This window comes from Lingula anatina, chromosome 8 (genome assembly GCF_051362555.1).
Source record: "Lingula anatina isolate TDL-2025a chromosome 8, LinAna3.0, whole genome shotgun sequence".
Taxonomy (NCBI): domain Eukaryota; kingdom Metazoa; phylum Brachiopoda; class Lingulata; order Lingulida; family Lingulidae; genus Lingula; species Lingula anatina.
Genome location: NC_141774.1, coordinates 18,277,655 through 18,293,207, shown reverse-complemented (window position 1 = coordinate 18,293,207; position 15,553 = coordinate 18,277,655). Strand labels below are relative to the sequence as shown.

The 15,553-nt window shown below is 37.9% G+C and overlaps 2 protein-coding genes across 2 annotated transcripts; one reads left to right on the top strand and one right to left on the bottom strand.

The window, feature by feature from the left end:
- Positions 1-760: 760 nt before the first annotated feature.
- LOC106170554 (elongation factor 1-alpha) lies at positions 761-6,357 on the bottom strand. Its single transcript, XM_013550443.3, has 8 exons — positions 6,176-6,357; positions 4,888-5,074; positions 4,351-4,530; positions 3,719-3,886; positions 3,297-3,576; positions 2,504-2,760; positions 1,818-1,985; positions 761-1,510 (listed from the first exon to the last, which is right to left on the bottom strand). The coding sequence occupies exons 2-8, from the start codon at positions 5,029-5,031 to the stop codon at positions 1,322-1,324; spliced, it is 1,386 nt and encodes a 461-aa protein (XP_013405897.1). The 5' UTR covers positions 5,032-5,074; positions 6,176-6,357; the 3' UTR covers positions 761-1,321.
- A 3,095-nt stretch (positions 6,358-9,452) lies between these two features.
- LOC106170450 (small ribosomal subunit protein uS14m) lies at positions 9,453-12,438 on the top strand. The gene is made up of 3 exons (XM_013550308.2): positions 9,453-9,613; positions 10,200-10,394; positions 11,760-12,438. The coding sequence occupies exons 1-3, from the start codon at positions 9,476-9,478 to the stop codon at positions 11,940-11,942; spliced, it is 516 nt and encodes a 171-aa protein (XP_013405762.2). The 5' UTR covers positions 9,453-9,475; the 3' UTR covers positions 11,943-12,438.
- Positions 12,439-15,553: the final 3,115 nt, after the last annotated feature.

Sequence of the window (15,553 nt, the reverse complement as noted above, 5' to 3'; positions counted from 1 at the left end):
TCGAGTCTGTGAGGTAAAAAGCAAAGAAAGCGTAAACTATCAACGTTTTGGGACGATTTTATGTGATATCTACTGGCCAAAAGTAACGAACGAGGGTCAGATTTGCGACCTCCCACTTCGTTTTGAGAGGACTACAGTACAGAATTTCTTATAGAATTTAATCTACAAATTTTTATTTTTCATATGTACTGCTCTTTCAACGCAGTCGTAGACCTCGATGCGATTTTGATGTATTAGTAAAATTTAGGCAGTCTTACATTCATCTTCAGAAAAAACGTCGATTTTAGTCAAGTCGACGGCTGCACGGTTATAGTGAATACTTAGATTGTCTACGAATACCTTACTTATTAGATGAAAAAGAGTTGCATGCAACAAACTAGAAAAGCACTCCGAGAGCGCAGACCTCTACCAAGGCAGCGATTTTTGCTTATTATTGATCCGGATCACCACCAAAAACCTTATAAGTTAATCCATTTCCCACCCACCCTGAAAATTTCATCAAAATCGGTTCATAACAGAGTTATTTTGATGACAAACAGGGGTGAAGACAACCTCGACGGAGGTAACAAGGAAGCATGCTCGATGGGTTTCTTACTACGTGTCTGTACGACTCAGTTGCCCATTTTCAAATTAAGTAGATGTTTGAAATTTTTTTCTTGTTGTTGCAGATGGACATCTAAATTTAGCAAATGATGACCTATACCTTTATAGTCTAAATATCCGCTCGTGCTTTCTGTATTTACGAACACAAACCCCTTAGTTATTAAGTAAGATTTTTATTTTCATTTTCTTTTTTAGTAAAGTAAAACACCTGCATCTGGGTGAATAAATGTAATCGCTACTCGTATCGCGTTTCCTGAATCAAAGTCTGTTGCTGGAAAAGAAATGAAATGCTTTAAAAATGTTTTCAATTTAAAGCCGTTTTAAGAACTAAGTTTAGGTACGGTCTTTTCCTTCTGACCTCCTTCCAGTGAGACTTAGACCTAAGTAACCAGAGAGGCCAACTTAAATTAAATTGAAAGTCAAGTCTTTGAAATAAAGACTTCCAGTAGAACAAAAGATGGTTCAAAACGGTTGCCTCAACAACGCATGGCGCCGAGGCACACAAGGTTCCTTTTCCTAAAGAATAGTTCTCATCATCTCTTTCATCTTCGGTATCCCGATTCATTTTTACACTGCTGCACGGTGTTTTCAATTTAAATGGCATTGTCCTAGAAAATCGTGGTGGTTGGATCTTAGTTACAATAATAGCTGTGGTATCATCATCATCATCAAAGGTTCTCTTCTCTTCAGAGACTGTGGCGAGCGTGGAGGATGCCTGTCACTTCTTCTTGGTGGCCTTCTCGGCGGCCTTGGTCATCTTGCCGGTGTTTTCCTTCTTCTTTGTCTCCTTAATGACGCCGACAGCGACGGTCTGCCTCATGTCACGCACGGCAAAACGCCCGAGAGGTTGGTAGTTGGAGAAGGCCTCCACGCACAAAGGCTTGGAGGGGATCATGTTCACGATACCCTGCATCGAAAAAAAAAAATGGTGAAAGTTATCAATTGTGTTACAAAATACCGATGAACCTTATAAATTGTGTTACAGATGAACTAGGGATTGAAAAGTGCTCATCTAAACCACGACAAAAGGCGATTAAAATTCACAAATATTTTTGGGAAGATAAACTCGGCTGAAATTGGAAACTCTTCTGAGCAATGGTTGTTTTGGCACTTGATTAACATTTTCATTACCATTTAAGAAAATTCTCTTTCAAATTCAATCACAAGCATTCCATAGTATATGCTGAAAAAGCATTAAATTCGCAAATACTTACAGCATCACCAGATTTCAGGAATTTGGGGTTATCCTCCAGCTTTTTACCACTACGACGATCGATCTTCTCCTGCAATTCTGACCACTTGCAGGCGATGTGTGCGGTATGACAGTCAATAACTGGGGCATAGCCAGCATTGATCTGGCCAGGGTGGTTCAAAACAATAACCTAGAATATAATAACAAAATGATAACCTGATTATCAGTCTAATTGGGAACAGCCAGGGTGGGATATTAGCATAAGAAAGCCCATCAACTCCCCCCCCTTTATCATTTAACAGAAAACCCAGAATTCCTTAAAGATGTACTAAGTAGGTCTTGATTATATTTGGGGAAATGCCAAAGCACTTTGTAACATTACCTGAATATTATTATAAGGGGTATTTTTTTTTCTGTGTCATGTATAACTGGGACAATAAATAGGTCAATTTTCAACCAAAAATTCAAGGTGCAGTTTTAATGCTATTTTACGGCTGATGAAGGGATTCATTTCATTTAGCCCTTTGCATGTTGACTCAAATATTTAGAAACTAACATCAGTTGTTTATATGCGTTACTGTAATTCATGCTCGACTCACATCTTAAACCTTATTTAAGCTTAGGTTTCGCAAACAGCATTTATTCATTTCCAACATTTCCTTTAAAGTGGGGGAAGCACTGTATACAAAGATGTAAAAATATACACACCTGGGCTTTAAATTCTGCAGTTTCCTGGGGTGGGTCACTCTTGGAGTCACCGCAAACGAAGCCACGGCGGATTTCCTTCACAGACACGTTCTTCACGTTGAAGCCCACATTGTCACCTGGCAGAGCCTCCGTCAAAGATTCGTGGTGCATTTCCACAGACTTGACCTCTGTGGTCAACATGGCTGGGGCAAAGGTGACCACCATGCCTGGCTTCAAGATACCAGTTTCCACACGGCCCACTGGCACTGTGCCGATACCTGGAGACAAAAAATAGATGCGTTTACCTTCTCCGCAATAGCAAAGGTTCGCTCAAACATTTTTTTTTCAATATGTTGTGCAGAATGGCTATTTGTGGCTCCAACGTCCCTACAAAGGGAATGTTCTGCCACTAAGGCTCTATTCCCATAGATTTTAGATCGATCTATCCCCGCGGGGAGTCTCACTAGATTACTTTCAGATAATCCGACTTAAATGTCCGTCCCGCCTACTACAAGCTGTAAGAGGGTAATTAACTTTCGTGTCCGCCTGGCTGACAGCTATTTAGCGTGAAACCCCAGGGAGTTAGGTCAATCTAAAGAAGGTCGATCTAATTTATGGAAATGGGGTGTAAGTGTATTTTATTCATTTTTAGGGGCAAGACAATCCTCACTGAAAAGTAGGGAAATTGGCAAGGGGTCCAGGTAATCAATCCACAAGAATGCCCCTGAAAAAGTCTCATAAGGGTGCTTTTTTTTTTTACTTATTATTTTGACACACACTCACACACATGATCTCCTCAGTCACCACTTCTTACCTCCAATCTTGTACACATCCTGGAGGGGAAGACGCAGGGGCTTGTCTGTGGGTCTTTGGGGGGGCAGGATGCTGTCCAAAGCCTCCAGCAGGGTCATACCCTTGGCGTTGCCCTCCTTGCGCTCAATGGCCCATCCCTTGTACCAGGACATATTTGGAGATGGCTCCATCATGTTATCACCATGCCAACCAGAGATGGGGACCATGGCAACAGCTTTGGGGTTGTAACCGACCTTCTTCAGGTAGTTGCTGACCTCAGTGCAGATTTCCTTAAAACGGGCCTGAAGTAAAATCATAAGAAGATGAGTTTAACATTCTTTGCCTGCACATCCATAAAGCATCTCAACTAGAAAGAACAAAAGATTTAGATGTATTTTCAATACACGAAGTTATATATATATAATAAAAAATCCTACTTCTCACCTCACTGTATGGTGGCTCAGTGCTGTCAATCTTGTTCACTCCCACTATCATCTGCTTCACACCTAGAGTGAAGGCGAGCAGGGCGTGCTCTCTAGTCTGACCATTCTTGGAAATACCAGCCTCGAACTCTCCAGTGCCAGAAGCCACAATCAACACAGCACAGTCAGCCTACGAGAAAGGAGCCATAGAAATTAATTTCAAAACTTACACCTTATAGATACTAATGTGTTGCACGATTCTTAGAAGCAAGAAGACAACAATGGACACAGTCCACAATATTGTCTGGTAACAATTATAATTTTCAAGCACCTCCACTTTCTATCATAAAACTAATGCACTTATCAAGACTTGTGAACAGACTGTAAAAATATAACTTAAATACTGCTGTTTGGCTGGGTTTTCAAACATTTTGTTCAAACTAAGTATGTGATAACATCATTCTCTGAATCTTAACTATTGTAAAACCCTTGAATTTTGTTGCAAGGCAATTTTCCATGGATATTTTTTGCTACTTTGAAAATTTTGAAAAGTTCGTCACCCAATATTGCTGTGTTGGATTCATGCATTATGAGGTAAGTTCATTTTTAAGTGATGAAATTTTTAAGTTTTTACCTAAGTAGTGTGTTCCTTACCTGAGAAGTGCCAGTGATCATGTTCTTGATGAAATCCCTGTGACCAGGGGCGTCAATAATCGTCACCTCGTACTTGCTGGTCTCAAACTTCCAAAGAGCAATGTCAATAGTAATACCACGCTCGCGCTCTGCCTTCAGCTTGTCCAACACCCATGCGTACTTGAAGGAACCCTTGCCCATCTGAAATGCCAAACCAACTCTAATTCAATGATGGTTGCAAGTTAACAAACATCAATAATGACAACAGCAATTTTAAGTGAATAACAGCAGTTTACAGCTACCTAGGAATCACAATGCGACGTCTGCATGTCCCCAGCAACTTTATCCAACTTTTTCTTTTCACGGAAAAACTTCATTTCATCACTTTCTTTTAAAACTCTTATTAGCCTTGACAAGAAAAATTATCTACACAGACTTCTGTTTAGTGAGTATTTTTAAAATAGGCACCACACCATCACTAGCATCATTCCAATAATTGGAATCTTTTTAAGTTTCCTACCCCACCCCCACACATCACAGCTACCATTTGACCCTCACCTCCTGTGCCTCCTTCTCGAACTTCTCAATCTGTCTCTTGTCGATACCACCACATTTGTAGATAAGATGGCCAGTTGTCGTAGACTTGCCAGAGTCTACGTGACCAATGACAACAATGTTGATGTGAGTCTTCTCCTTAGGCATGATGCTCTGTTAAGAGATGCTATTAAATAATGCAGCAAGCGACCTGAAAGGACAAAAGGCAACAACGGTAAGACTGGCTAAAAACAGTCCAGAAAATCAGGAAAAAAGCCCACATTTCCCTATTCTAGTGTCATAACATTGATACAGAATTTCTATATAAAAAAAAATTCATAAACAAGGAATAAGTGCACACTTTAATCACATTATGAACCTTCAGTGATTATTTACAGTATTCCAACTTGACCCATTATTTTTTGCTCTTTAATTCTGGATTCATGATATGAGATGAACAGTAGTGCTTTTTATCACTCTACCTTGCTTACCGACTGTAGAGCTTCAAAAGTATTTGGAGTTATTTCTATTATACATTCAAAAAGAAAATGAAAATGTACCAAAAACCTTTCAGAAGGTAAATTTCATGAAGATAACTTCTCACAAAAAAAAAAAAATAATAAATAAAAAAAAAAAAAATAAAAAAAAAAAAAATCGTTTTGAGAGAAGCTAAATGAGTTAACATGTAATAGATAGTTTATGAGTAAATAAAGACTTAAAAATGAATCATTTTTCATGTTGTGTAGTCACACATGTGGTTATGTTTGACCCTTGCACACACCATAGATTTTGAAAAAAAAAAAAAACATTTCTAGTCCAAAACTATAAGTTTTAGATATTGAACAGGTCTACCTGATGTATGTTACCAGCTATATTGTAGAAAGAGTCCATACCGAACAAAAACCGGCATTTTCCACACACGTGACTCAGGAATGTGTGACCGAAACTAACAAAGACTCGACGTCTTAAATTGTCACAAACACTGCTAATTCTAAGAAGAATTTCAGGGAAAACATTCGTCTTACATTCAAAATTCTTTAAACCCTGCTGACCATTTTACACGTGGACTAGAAAATGATGGTCGAAAACTTGTCGACGTGGTAAAAATGGCAGCTGGGAGGGAATGAATGACCGGCAACTTTCTACATTTTGAACAGTCATACTTTAGCGTAAAATCACAACGACACAGAAAAATATCAACATCTACGTGTACTCTGATCTTTCTTCTATAAAAATATCGATACCATGGTGAAAGATGACACGTTCTACAAGTAGGTTTTAACCGATTCCCAACATCACCTCAAACACTTACCACTTATGTGCCACGAGTAGGTTAAAAGGAAAGAATAATGGCGAAATTCCTTTATATACGTGTAGTAGAGGGGTACCTGCAATTGACGTCATCCCCTAAGCAATTGCATGATTACGCATTCCGCCAGTTTCCGGTAGTCTCAAAAGAAATTTTAAACAACTCATTTTAATGCCCAGAAAGGATAAATTAATACCTTACCTTTTCAAAATACGTGAAAAAGTGGGACCTTTCTCTCCATAACAATAGCCAAATTATATAATTGTTCAAACAAATATTTCGGGTAGCATCGTGGGGTTGCTGTTCCATTTTGTAAACCCACGCCCCTAGCATCACTTATCACTTCTGATAAAATTGCGCTCAGTGTAAGACATCTGACACTGAGAAGAACTGGACTGGAGATTTACTGATGACAAGAAAATTATCTTTTGAAATGCCTTATCAGATCCTTTGCTTGAAGTTCACTAAAGAATGCGACCTGATCCCGTGTGCTGATAAACCTCTTTAATTTAAACAATTTTATTCACAGTGACTATATTAATTATATGTCTGCAGCCTAGGGTCTACAGCGAGGGCTAGGCAGGGATGCCGTGGGGATAGCTCATTTTTGGCGGAGGGTGGGTGGGATGGGGGGGTGGAGGGGGATTCTCTGTGTAACAAAAATGGTGTTTTTCAGCAGATTTAAGCAACAGGGCACAATAACTGAAAGTCGAGTGATATATAGGCCAATTAGCAATGGCCTATAGGCCTATAATTAATTCAGCGTTTTTTTTTTTTTTTTGACAAAATCTCCATGACGATTGCCTGTCAGCAGCCACTAGTCAACGAGGGGGATAACCCTCTATAACACACACACACACATCAAAACATATCCAATATTGTTTTATACACCATTTGTGCTCGAATAAAAAATGCCAATTAAGGCAGGTTTTTTTGCATTATCCTAAAGCTTCGGATCCGTTCCATAAAAATCTCCCTACCCCCCCACCCCCACCCCCGGTACACTTGAAAACACTCCGTATTGGGCAAAACACGTGACGAGTGGAAGCGTGAACATTAAGAAGCCACGCATGGTCTACGTCGGCTCTGCTCACGTAACACAGACTAGACACACGAGCGGTGAATATAGATAACAACACCGAACAGCGAGCAGCCTCTTTGATATTGCTCTTGCATCCAATTCCGCACACACACAAGGGACCTTATCAGATTAAATTAGCGTCGTTGGCCCTGCGCATATAATTACCATTTTATGGTACATTTGTTCGCGATAAACTTTCAATTATTTCGCAGGTGCACGTGGATTGCATCAACACTTAATTATGAGGGACTCGTTTGGCCGGTTTGACCGTAATCGTTATTAATTATAGAGATGCCCCAAACTTTGTTTAGAACGTCACAGACCGCTGTCAGCTGCGTATCAAAATTATTTTAGATATGAATATTAACCCGTGACAAAATGCTTTGATTTTGCTTTGACAATATCTTATTTGTTTATTTATTTATTTATTTATTTTGTGAAAGGATTCGAAATAAAGAAAATTGTTACTATGTCGATGAAAGCGATATGAACAATGGCCCTATAGGTTAATGAATGCCGGTACATGCAGAGATTTTCCATAATACATTCATGTGGCAAAATTTATTTTCCTGGTAATTTAATTTCAGTACTATTCCAGCACATATCACGTCCAAAATCGTCCACATAAACCTGTTCTCTTTGCTTTCTTTTTTTTTTCGTTTATTTCTTTTCTTTGGTTGCGTATCAAGACCATCCGAAGACATGCTCTCATGTAGGTAACCATGTATGCTCCATCGCTGAGACTTCATCGCAGTGAAAAAAATTGGATTAAAAGTCATCTATAGCTTCCTTATCGACACCCTTATTTTATTGTTAATTTACGGTGATGATTAGTCAACGGAACACATAATCGAAAGGTAGGCCTATATTATCCGGGCGCGTTTAAAATGTTCCAAAGCTATTATTCTGTGTCTATATTATAAACTACAGTGTACGTACGTCTTTCCCAGTCAGTACCTCAAAAAACGATAAAACCCCTCAAATACGAGTACCTGATGCCAATATATATATATTCTGTATACATATGGAATGCTCTGAATGTTCTACGGGATAAAACATAGTATTCAAGTGCAGGGACGGGTCATGTATTAGACTGTGAGCCAGTAGAAGAATTCGAATTGGAGGGAAAAAATCCTGGACTGGATATTAGCAAAGATGTATTTTGAATGAAAGAACATAGCTGCATGTGTGTCTATTCTTCACTATACAGCGTCGTGGCTCGATTATCGTCTTCGTTTTACTTCCATAAAAACCTCGTCTCCGTTTATTCTTTAAAATCATAGACCTGCCACTTCTTTGTTCAAGTCTAGATCAATATTTTTTAATAATAATTAAAAATCATAATTAAAAAAAATAAAAATAATAATTTAAAAAACCCTTTTTAAAAATATTAAAGTAGGCCTCATTTCATGGGACATTTCTGTGTCTACAAACACCTGTTAACAACATGTCTTGAATGAAACTGCAATCAATTGTTTTCATGATTTCAAATGAACTTGACTTATTTCTGTATGGAATGATTATATAAAAAACAATTAAACACGGAATTTAAAAAGTTACATAGGGGCCTATATGCATGGCCGTATTATACTGCATCAGCATAAGACATTGGATAAAGTGGATGATCAGCCTCCAGCAAAAGTATTTAGATTATTTTACATTATCTTAATTATACTTTATTTCTTTTTATTTATTTTTTTACTACAACGTTGGCGTACAGAAAGTAAATCGATGAAAGTGCTCTGTATGCTTTGGAAAAGGAATCAAAGAAATATCTATAAAAAAATGATAAAAATAAAAACCAATTAAAAATTATGATTCTTGAATTTTTAAAAATATTACTGTTTAAAATGACTTGATGCAACAACGTGCTGCTTGGTTATTCATAATTTGAACTGGTTAATATTTTTATCAATTCTTTTCTTTTTCTTTTGCGTGTATTTTATATTCTTTAATTTTTATTGCAAAAAATTAATTGAGCATAATTGGATTTAAAACTTTAAATATATTAATATTTATCATCATTATTATTTTCATTATAAATATGGAAAATATGCTCTAAAAATAAAATGAGGTTAACAGTGCATTTTGTTATCCTTCATACTATTTAAAAAACAAATGGAAACAAAATATTCGATTCATGGCCAAGCGTTTTATCTAGGTCAAAAAGCTTTATCTATATATTTGGCAATACTCCGCGTCATCAAACGAGGTGATGAAAGATGATGCAATACCTGGTCATTTACAGAGGAGGGAGTGTGGTTATTAGAAAGAATACCAAAATGGCGGCCCCCGTGCTGGGTGTTCGCACGTTGAGAAACGTATTGACCAGCAGAGTTTTGTCCTTTCCTTCCAAACAGGTGTCTCTTTTATGTCTGTTTTTTGTTTTGAGAATTTGTTTAAGATTATAGTACAGGGGATATAATGAAATACTGACGGATCCAGGGTTTTGCTGGGGTTTTGGGCTCTCGACGTTTCGTCCTGGCAAATTTGAATCGGCAGACGAAGATATTATTAACTTCATTTGCAGTGTGTAGACCACAGTGATGAAAAGAAATTAGTTAAGTCAATTTGCTTGTTATGTGGTTGGGTGGGAAGAAAGAGTCGGCAATCTGTTTGGGGGGGGGGGGGGTCGTTCTCCCCCACCCCTACCGTACTACCATCTCCTGGATTCGCCATTGTAAAATAATCTCTCGGTGATTGCTTTTGAAGTGAATAATTTCATAAGTTATGATTTACCCAGACAGCTAAGGCGTAGTTCTAGGGCTGCATGGGAAAAGCAGTCCACCAACCTAACATTGTTTGAATAAATAGATGGGTTAAATGCATGTAATAGATAACTTAGTTAATAATTAGTTTACTTAAAAAGTCAAACATTTTTAAAGTCTTGAGTATATGTGAATGAAGACTAGTTTGAATCATGAGTTTGTAATTATATATAATTAGGTGTGTGTACTGGGTGGAAGGATTTTAGAGGAACCACCACATCAAAGTACTTGTGTAACCCCAGTACGCAGTCACTATGTCAAATGGGCTGTGATGAAAGATGCCAAAAGGAGGGAAACTGTGAAAACGGGTTACAGTGACAGATTACGATTGAACTGCATACGAAAAAATACCATTTTGCCAAAGGAAATAAGGGTTGGTATAGTTTTTTTTAGTGTTAATTAACCAAATTCAGTATAAATATTAAGCCATATTTATGCTAGTTTGAGTGTGTTTCTGCACCCCCCTTCACTCTTCCCTTCCTCCAACTCTCTCGTACTCTGCCCCCTATCTGCTCTTTCCTTCTTTTCATCCCTCATTTCTTCTTTCTCTCCCCCATAATCCTTACTCTCATTCTCTCTCTCATACAGAGAGAGAGAGAGAGAGGACATCTAACACAATCAAAGACAATCAGTACTTTGCAATTCAATTAACTGCAAGGAGCCCTTTTCATAAGAAGAACTTCAGCCCAAACATTGGTCCAAACTTTTCCGACTTAAAATTTTTGTCCATATATTCATTAAATATAACAGTCACACATTGTAATTTTTATGTAATATTTGTTTGAATAGAATTGGTTTATACAAAACAGTTATTGCATATACCTCTTAGAGAAGTGTGATAACCCTAGCAAATTTGCATGCCCACTACTAAGGCCCATGTTCTACATACCAATTCCATGGCTATCAGCCATATGTGAACACTTGTCTTGCACAGTATCATGTAATGGTTTGCTGATATGGATTCTTAGACCAAAATTAAATGCTAATATTTTCTCCTTAAAGAATCAACATTAATATTTTTAAAAATATGATTATTAGTCAATTTTTAATAGGTCAAACTTTTGAATTTACGGGCACTGTATTCTTTTAGTTATAATTTCTTAAAATTGGAACCTTCCTTGTGAGTGGTAGCAACAAAATTCAAAAATAGGTTACTTTGTAGTTATATTTTATATAGTAAAAACACCACAAATGCCATATAGAAATTTATACAATTTTAGTGATTGTAAAATTACATAATTGAAATTTGATAATTTTTGCCCATTGAAAAGATTTACACCCCATTTCCATAGATTAAAATGACCTACTTTAGATCGACCTAACTCCCTGGGGGTTCACGCTAAATAGCTGTCAGCCGGGCGAACACGAAAGTTAATTACCCCTTACAGCTTGTAGTAGGCAGGACAGACATTTAAGTCGGATTATCTGAAAGTAATCTAGTGAGACTCCCCGCGGGGATAGATCGATCTAAAATCTATGGGAATAGAGTCTTAGTCATTGGGACCATTCAGAACAGATGATCGGAGTTCTAAGCAATCCTGACGACTAAATATGGCCGACCCCACTTCAAAAGTGATGCCCCTGATTCCCGTGGAGACCGGGAGACTATCATGGAATTTTTGGCATCACTTTTGAAGTGGGGTCGGCCATGTAGTCAGAAGATCAGTAAGTACTCTATTCTGAATGGGGCCATTACCATAACTTCATTTGAGCAAAATTTTCTTTTAATCCATTCCAGCATGTAGCAGACGAGGAGATTGCCGAACTGCCACGGAACTCAAACCCCATTAGAATTGTAGCACGGTGCGTTGTAACTGGGACCTCCAGGGGGATCGTACGCAGGTGGCGCATGCATCGCATACCTTTCAGGCGATTGGCTGACGAAAACCAACTCTCCGGAGTGACAAGGTCCATATTTTAGATCAGTCTTTGTGGATTTGACTTGTAAATTGTAAGGATTGGAATCTTGTTTGTTCTTGCACACAAAAATGTACATGTATCAGTTGTTTACACTTAGATGGGATGTACGAATTCCTAAATGACTTTGAATTCAGGGTTTGGAAATTATAATTAAACTCAGAATGAACATAGATACACCTACTGGACCTTCTGACGAGTAATCTGTCTCTCATAGACTCTATGGGGATGTAACCTAAGCATCATTTCTGAATTTTCTTTAAAACTACAGTTGATGTGTGGAAAGTTGTTTCGTACCTCTGGCAGGCTATTAAATAGTTACAGGCTAAATGTACCACACAAGCAAAGGTCTTATAAGAACATTAAGTTAATGGCAGGAGTAACAATTTCAAACTGTGAGGGCCATGTGCAGATTTCTGTGTATTCTGTGTATAATTAGGGGAGACTCCCCTTGTTTCTATTGTAAATATGACAGCAGACAATAAATATATGCATCTGGAGGGCTGTGATGTTGGCAACTCTGTATGTAGAGCAGTATGTTCAGCGATCATCAGATAGACTGGGTTCCCACAGATTTAGATCGATCCATCTGGATCGACCTAACTCCCTGGGGGTTCACGCTAGATTGCTGTCAGCTTCCGGGAGCCTAGTGCACACAAAAGTTAATTACCCCCGTACAGCATTTAGTAGGGGGACAGACATTTAAGCCGGTTTAGCTGACAGCAATCTACTGAGACTCCCCAGGAGGATAGATCGATCTAAATATCTGTGGGAATGGTCTCATATTGTCAGTTTTGACATGGAGAGTGGTTTTAAATCTTGTAACTCTATTAATAAATAAATAGTAGTACTAGGAAATGTTTATGGTAGCTCAATAAATATTGGTCCTGGAGTTGTGGAACAGAGGAAAGGGACCAAAGAGAAAATCATATATAATGAGTATAATCACACAAGACCAAAAAAGTTCAGAAACATGAAATTGTTTTTCAGTATAAAATAATTAAAAAAAACTATGTAATGTAGTGTATTAAAAAGTAATGAAAGGTGGGTGCATTATCCATCGATATTTGGTTACAATACAGGTATTTACTATTTCCTGAGGAGGGAACACTGGGCATACTTAAATTCCCTCCACTAGTTTCTATGGCATCCCCTTGTTCAGAAAAACTTTAAGATAAATATAATAATATAAAAATGTTCATAGAGTAAAGAGATAAAAATAAATGGAATGAGATTTGAAACATGAAAAATGATAACATAATAATAATAATAATATCTGCAAAAAAGGTATAATAATAATAAAAAAAGAACCAAAGGCAAGCAGCTTTTCGTCCTCATCCCTTGTATGTAATTGAAGTTAAAAAGCCCTCTAATAGTTTAAGATTGGCCAGCAAAACAAGGCACAAAATGTTCATCCTTGTTCTCGTTCTCTCTCTCTCTCTCTCTCTCTTTTAGAAAAATCCTAGAAGATTTGTACAATATGGAGTAGCTGTGAGTGCGCATTTCGAAAGTAGCATCAATTGATGATTAGAAAAGTTAGGCTTGCTGTATTGTCTTTGGAAGGTAGAAGAGGGTACTTCCAAAACTGTGGGTGGCCTCTATGCCCCCCTCGTCCCAAGATTCTGATGTTGTACCTAAAGAAAGGTGTAAAAAAAAAATCGGCCTAACCTCTTCATATTAGCACTTATGAAATATGTGATGTGCAATCCTTACTTAACCCTTACTTATTTTCTTACAGAGATCATCCCAGTTCTAAGCACAAATTCTTGCGTAACATAAAAGTGCTCTTAAATAGCCTTGGTTATTTAGTGAAAAACCAATCTGTGGTCTTGGTAGGGGGTTAGTTGGGATGGAAACCTGAAATGAACCTTATGAAAAGATGTGTGAACTTGGATTGGACCTTTGATAAAATTTATAAAGGTTGATTTTGGTTTAAAATGACTGGCCAGTCATTATTACCAGCAACTATTTTCCAATAATAAGCTCCATTGGAGATAACAACATCAGGTATGCTCAAGAAAAAATATTTGAGGGGTTAAATCATTTTGAAGCTATAGGTTTTATGAGAAGCTATGGATGGCAAAAATAAGCATTTTTGGGATTTTCAAACCCATGGTGTGTACATTTAAGGTATTCTTACTGCATTTTTAAAACAAATTAATATTAAAATATGAATAGTTACAAGATTGAGTTAAGGTTAAGATTTGCCAGCAAAGCAAGGCACAATGTCTACCCTTGTGCCCCTCTCTCTCTCTTTCTCTCTCTCTCTCTTTGCAAAATACTAGGTGCAGCAGTAGCAAGTTCTGCGGTATGGAGTAGGTGTAAGTGGACATTAATATGGAGTACCATCTACCAGGGCCGCATTTATTATTATGGACATATTTGCTGAGGCGATCATCAGACCAAAATGACCGTCTATTAACAGGGATGCTAGTCTTCCGGTTTTTACCGGAATTCCGGTTTTTTGCGTCCAGTTATAAAATTTTCTGGTACTATATTTTGTTCCGGAATTCTCGTTTTTAACGTGGTCGCGGACTGGACGAACGATGCGTCAGAGGAACGTCGCATTTCAACCATTGCGACAGAGCTGCGTTTCAACACAATATCTAGTCACAACCGTAGCACGTGATTTATTTATGGCGCTTGATTGGTTGGCTTTTTGTAGGCTTTAATGTCGGCACCCATGTGGAAAGTTTTGACACCGCGTGCGCGAAATTTTGAACTAAACCAAACTAAATGGATTTCGCGGAGAGGGGAACAGACGATATTAGCCATTACCAATCTTTGAAAATGATAAATGAAAGGGATTAACATTTAGTGACTATCATTATCATGCTGGTGATTATCAAGCTTACGTGAGGGATCATTACTGTCTACTATGGGTGGTAGGTGTTTATGTACTGATGGCACTTCCATCTTGTCAATGTCAAGATTATCCTTGGAAACAACTGTTGAAAATTACCATGAAGTTGTGATGACATATATTGCAATATATTTATTAAATAAAATTTGAAATATAGTAATTGTTTCATAATCAATTTGTACCCCCCCCCCCCCCCCCCCCCGTCTTTGCCAAAAAAAAAGTTCAGGTTTTCTTTCCGGACCCCACTAGCATCCCTGCTATTAATCCTATAGACATGTCTGTGAATATCTGTGGAAAATCAACCTGTCGCTCTGGTAGAGGGTATGTACGAAGTATGTGATAATTTATTTAATAAATGTTTATATGTCTGGTGTTTTGTTTTGGTGGGTGGTTTGAGGTACTTCCAAAACCTCGGGGTGACCTCTATGCTGCCCCTCCCCTCCCCCCCCCACCCCCCGCGCGCCCGCCCGCCCACCCGCCCCGATATTCTGATATTGCACTTGAAGAAAGGTGTCCAAAGAATAACTCGGCCTAAAAACTCTTCACATTAGCACTTATTTATGAAATATGTTTAATCCTCACTTAATCCTTACTTATTTTCTAACAGGTGAACCCAATTCTAAGCACAAATTGATGCGTAACATAAAAGCGCACTTAAATAGCCTTGGCTATTTCGAGAAAAACCAATCTGTGTGTGGTCCGCGTAGGGGGCAAGTTTGGATTACAACCTGAAATGAACCTTTTGTAAAGAT

Bases quoted from the DNA above. Each gene is read 5' to 3' on its own strand.
- LOC106170554 (XM_013550443.3), bottom strand. From the start codon at position 5,031: ATGCCTAAGGAGAAGACTCACATCAACATTGTTGTCATTGGTCACGTA. The intron at 4,531-4,887 runs GTGAGGGTCAAA...TTGGCATTTCAG, and splicing joins TCGAGAAGGAGGCACAGGAG to ATGGGCAAGGGTTCCTTCAA. The intron at 1,511-1,817 runs GTAAGTATTTGC...TTTTCGATGCAG, and splicing joins TCCTGAAATCTGGTGATGCT to GGTATCGTGAACATGATCCC.
- LOC106170450 (XM_013550308.2), top strand. From the start codon at position 9,476: ATGATGCAATACCTGGTCATTTACAGAGGAGGGAGTGTGGTTATTAGA. The intron at 9,614-10,199 runs GTGTCTCTTTTA...ATATATAATTAG, and splicing joins TGTCCTTTCCTTCCAAACAG to GTGTGTGTACTGGGTGGAAG. The intron at 10,395-11,759 runs GTTGGTATAGTT...AATCCATTCCAG, and splicing joins TTTTGCCAAAGGAAATAAGG to CATGTAGCAGACGAGGAGAT.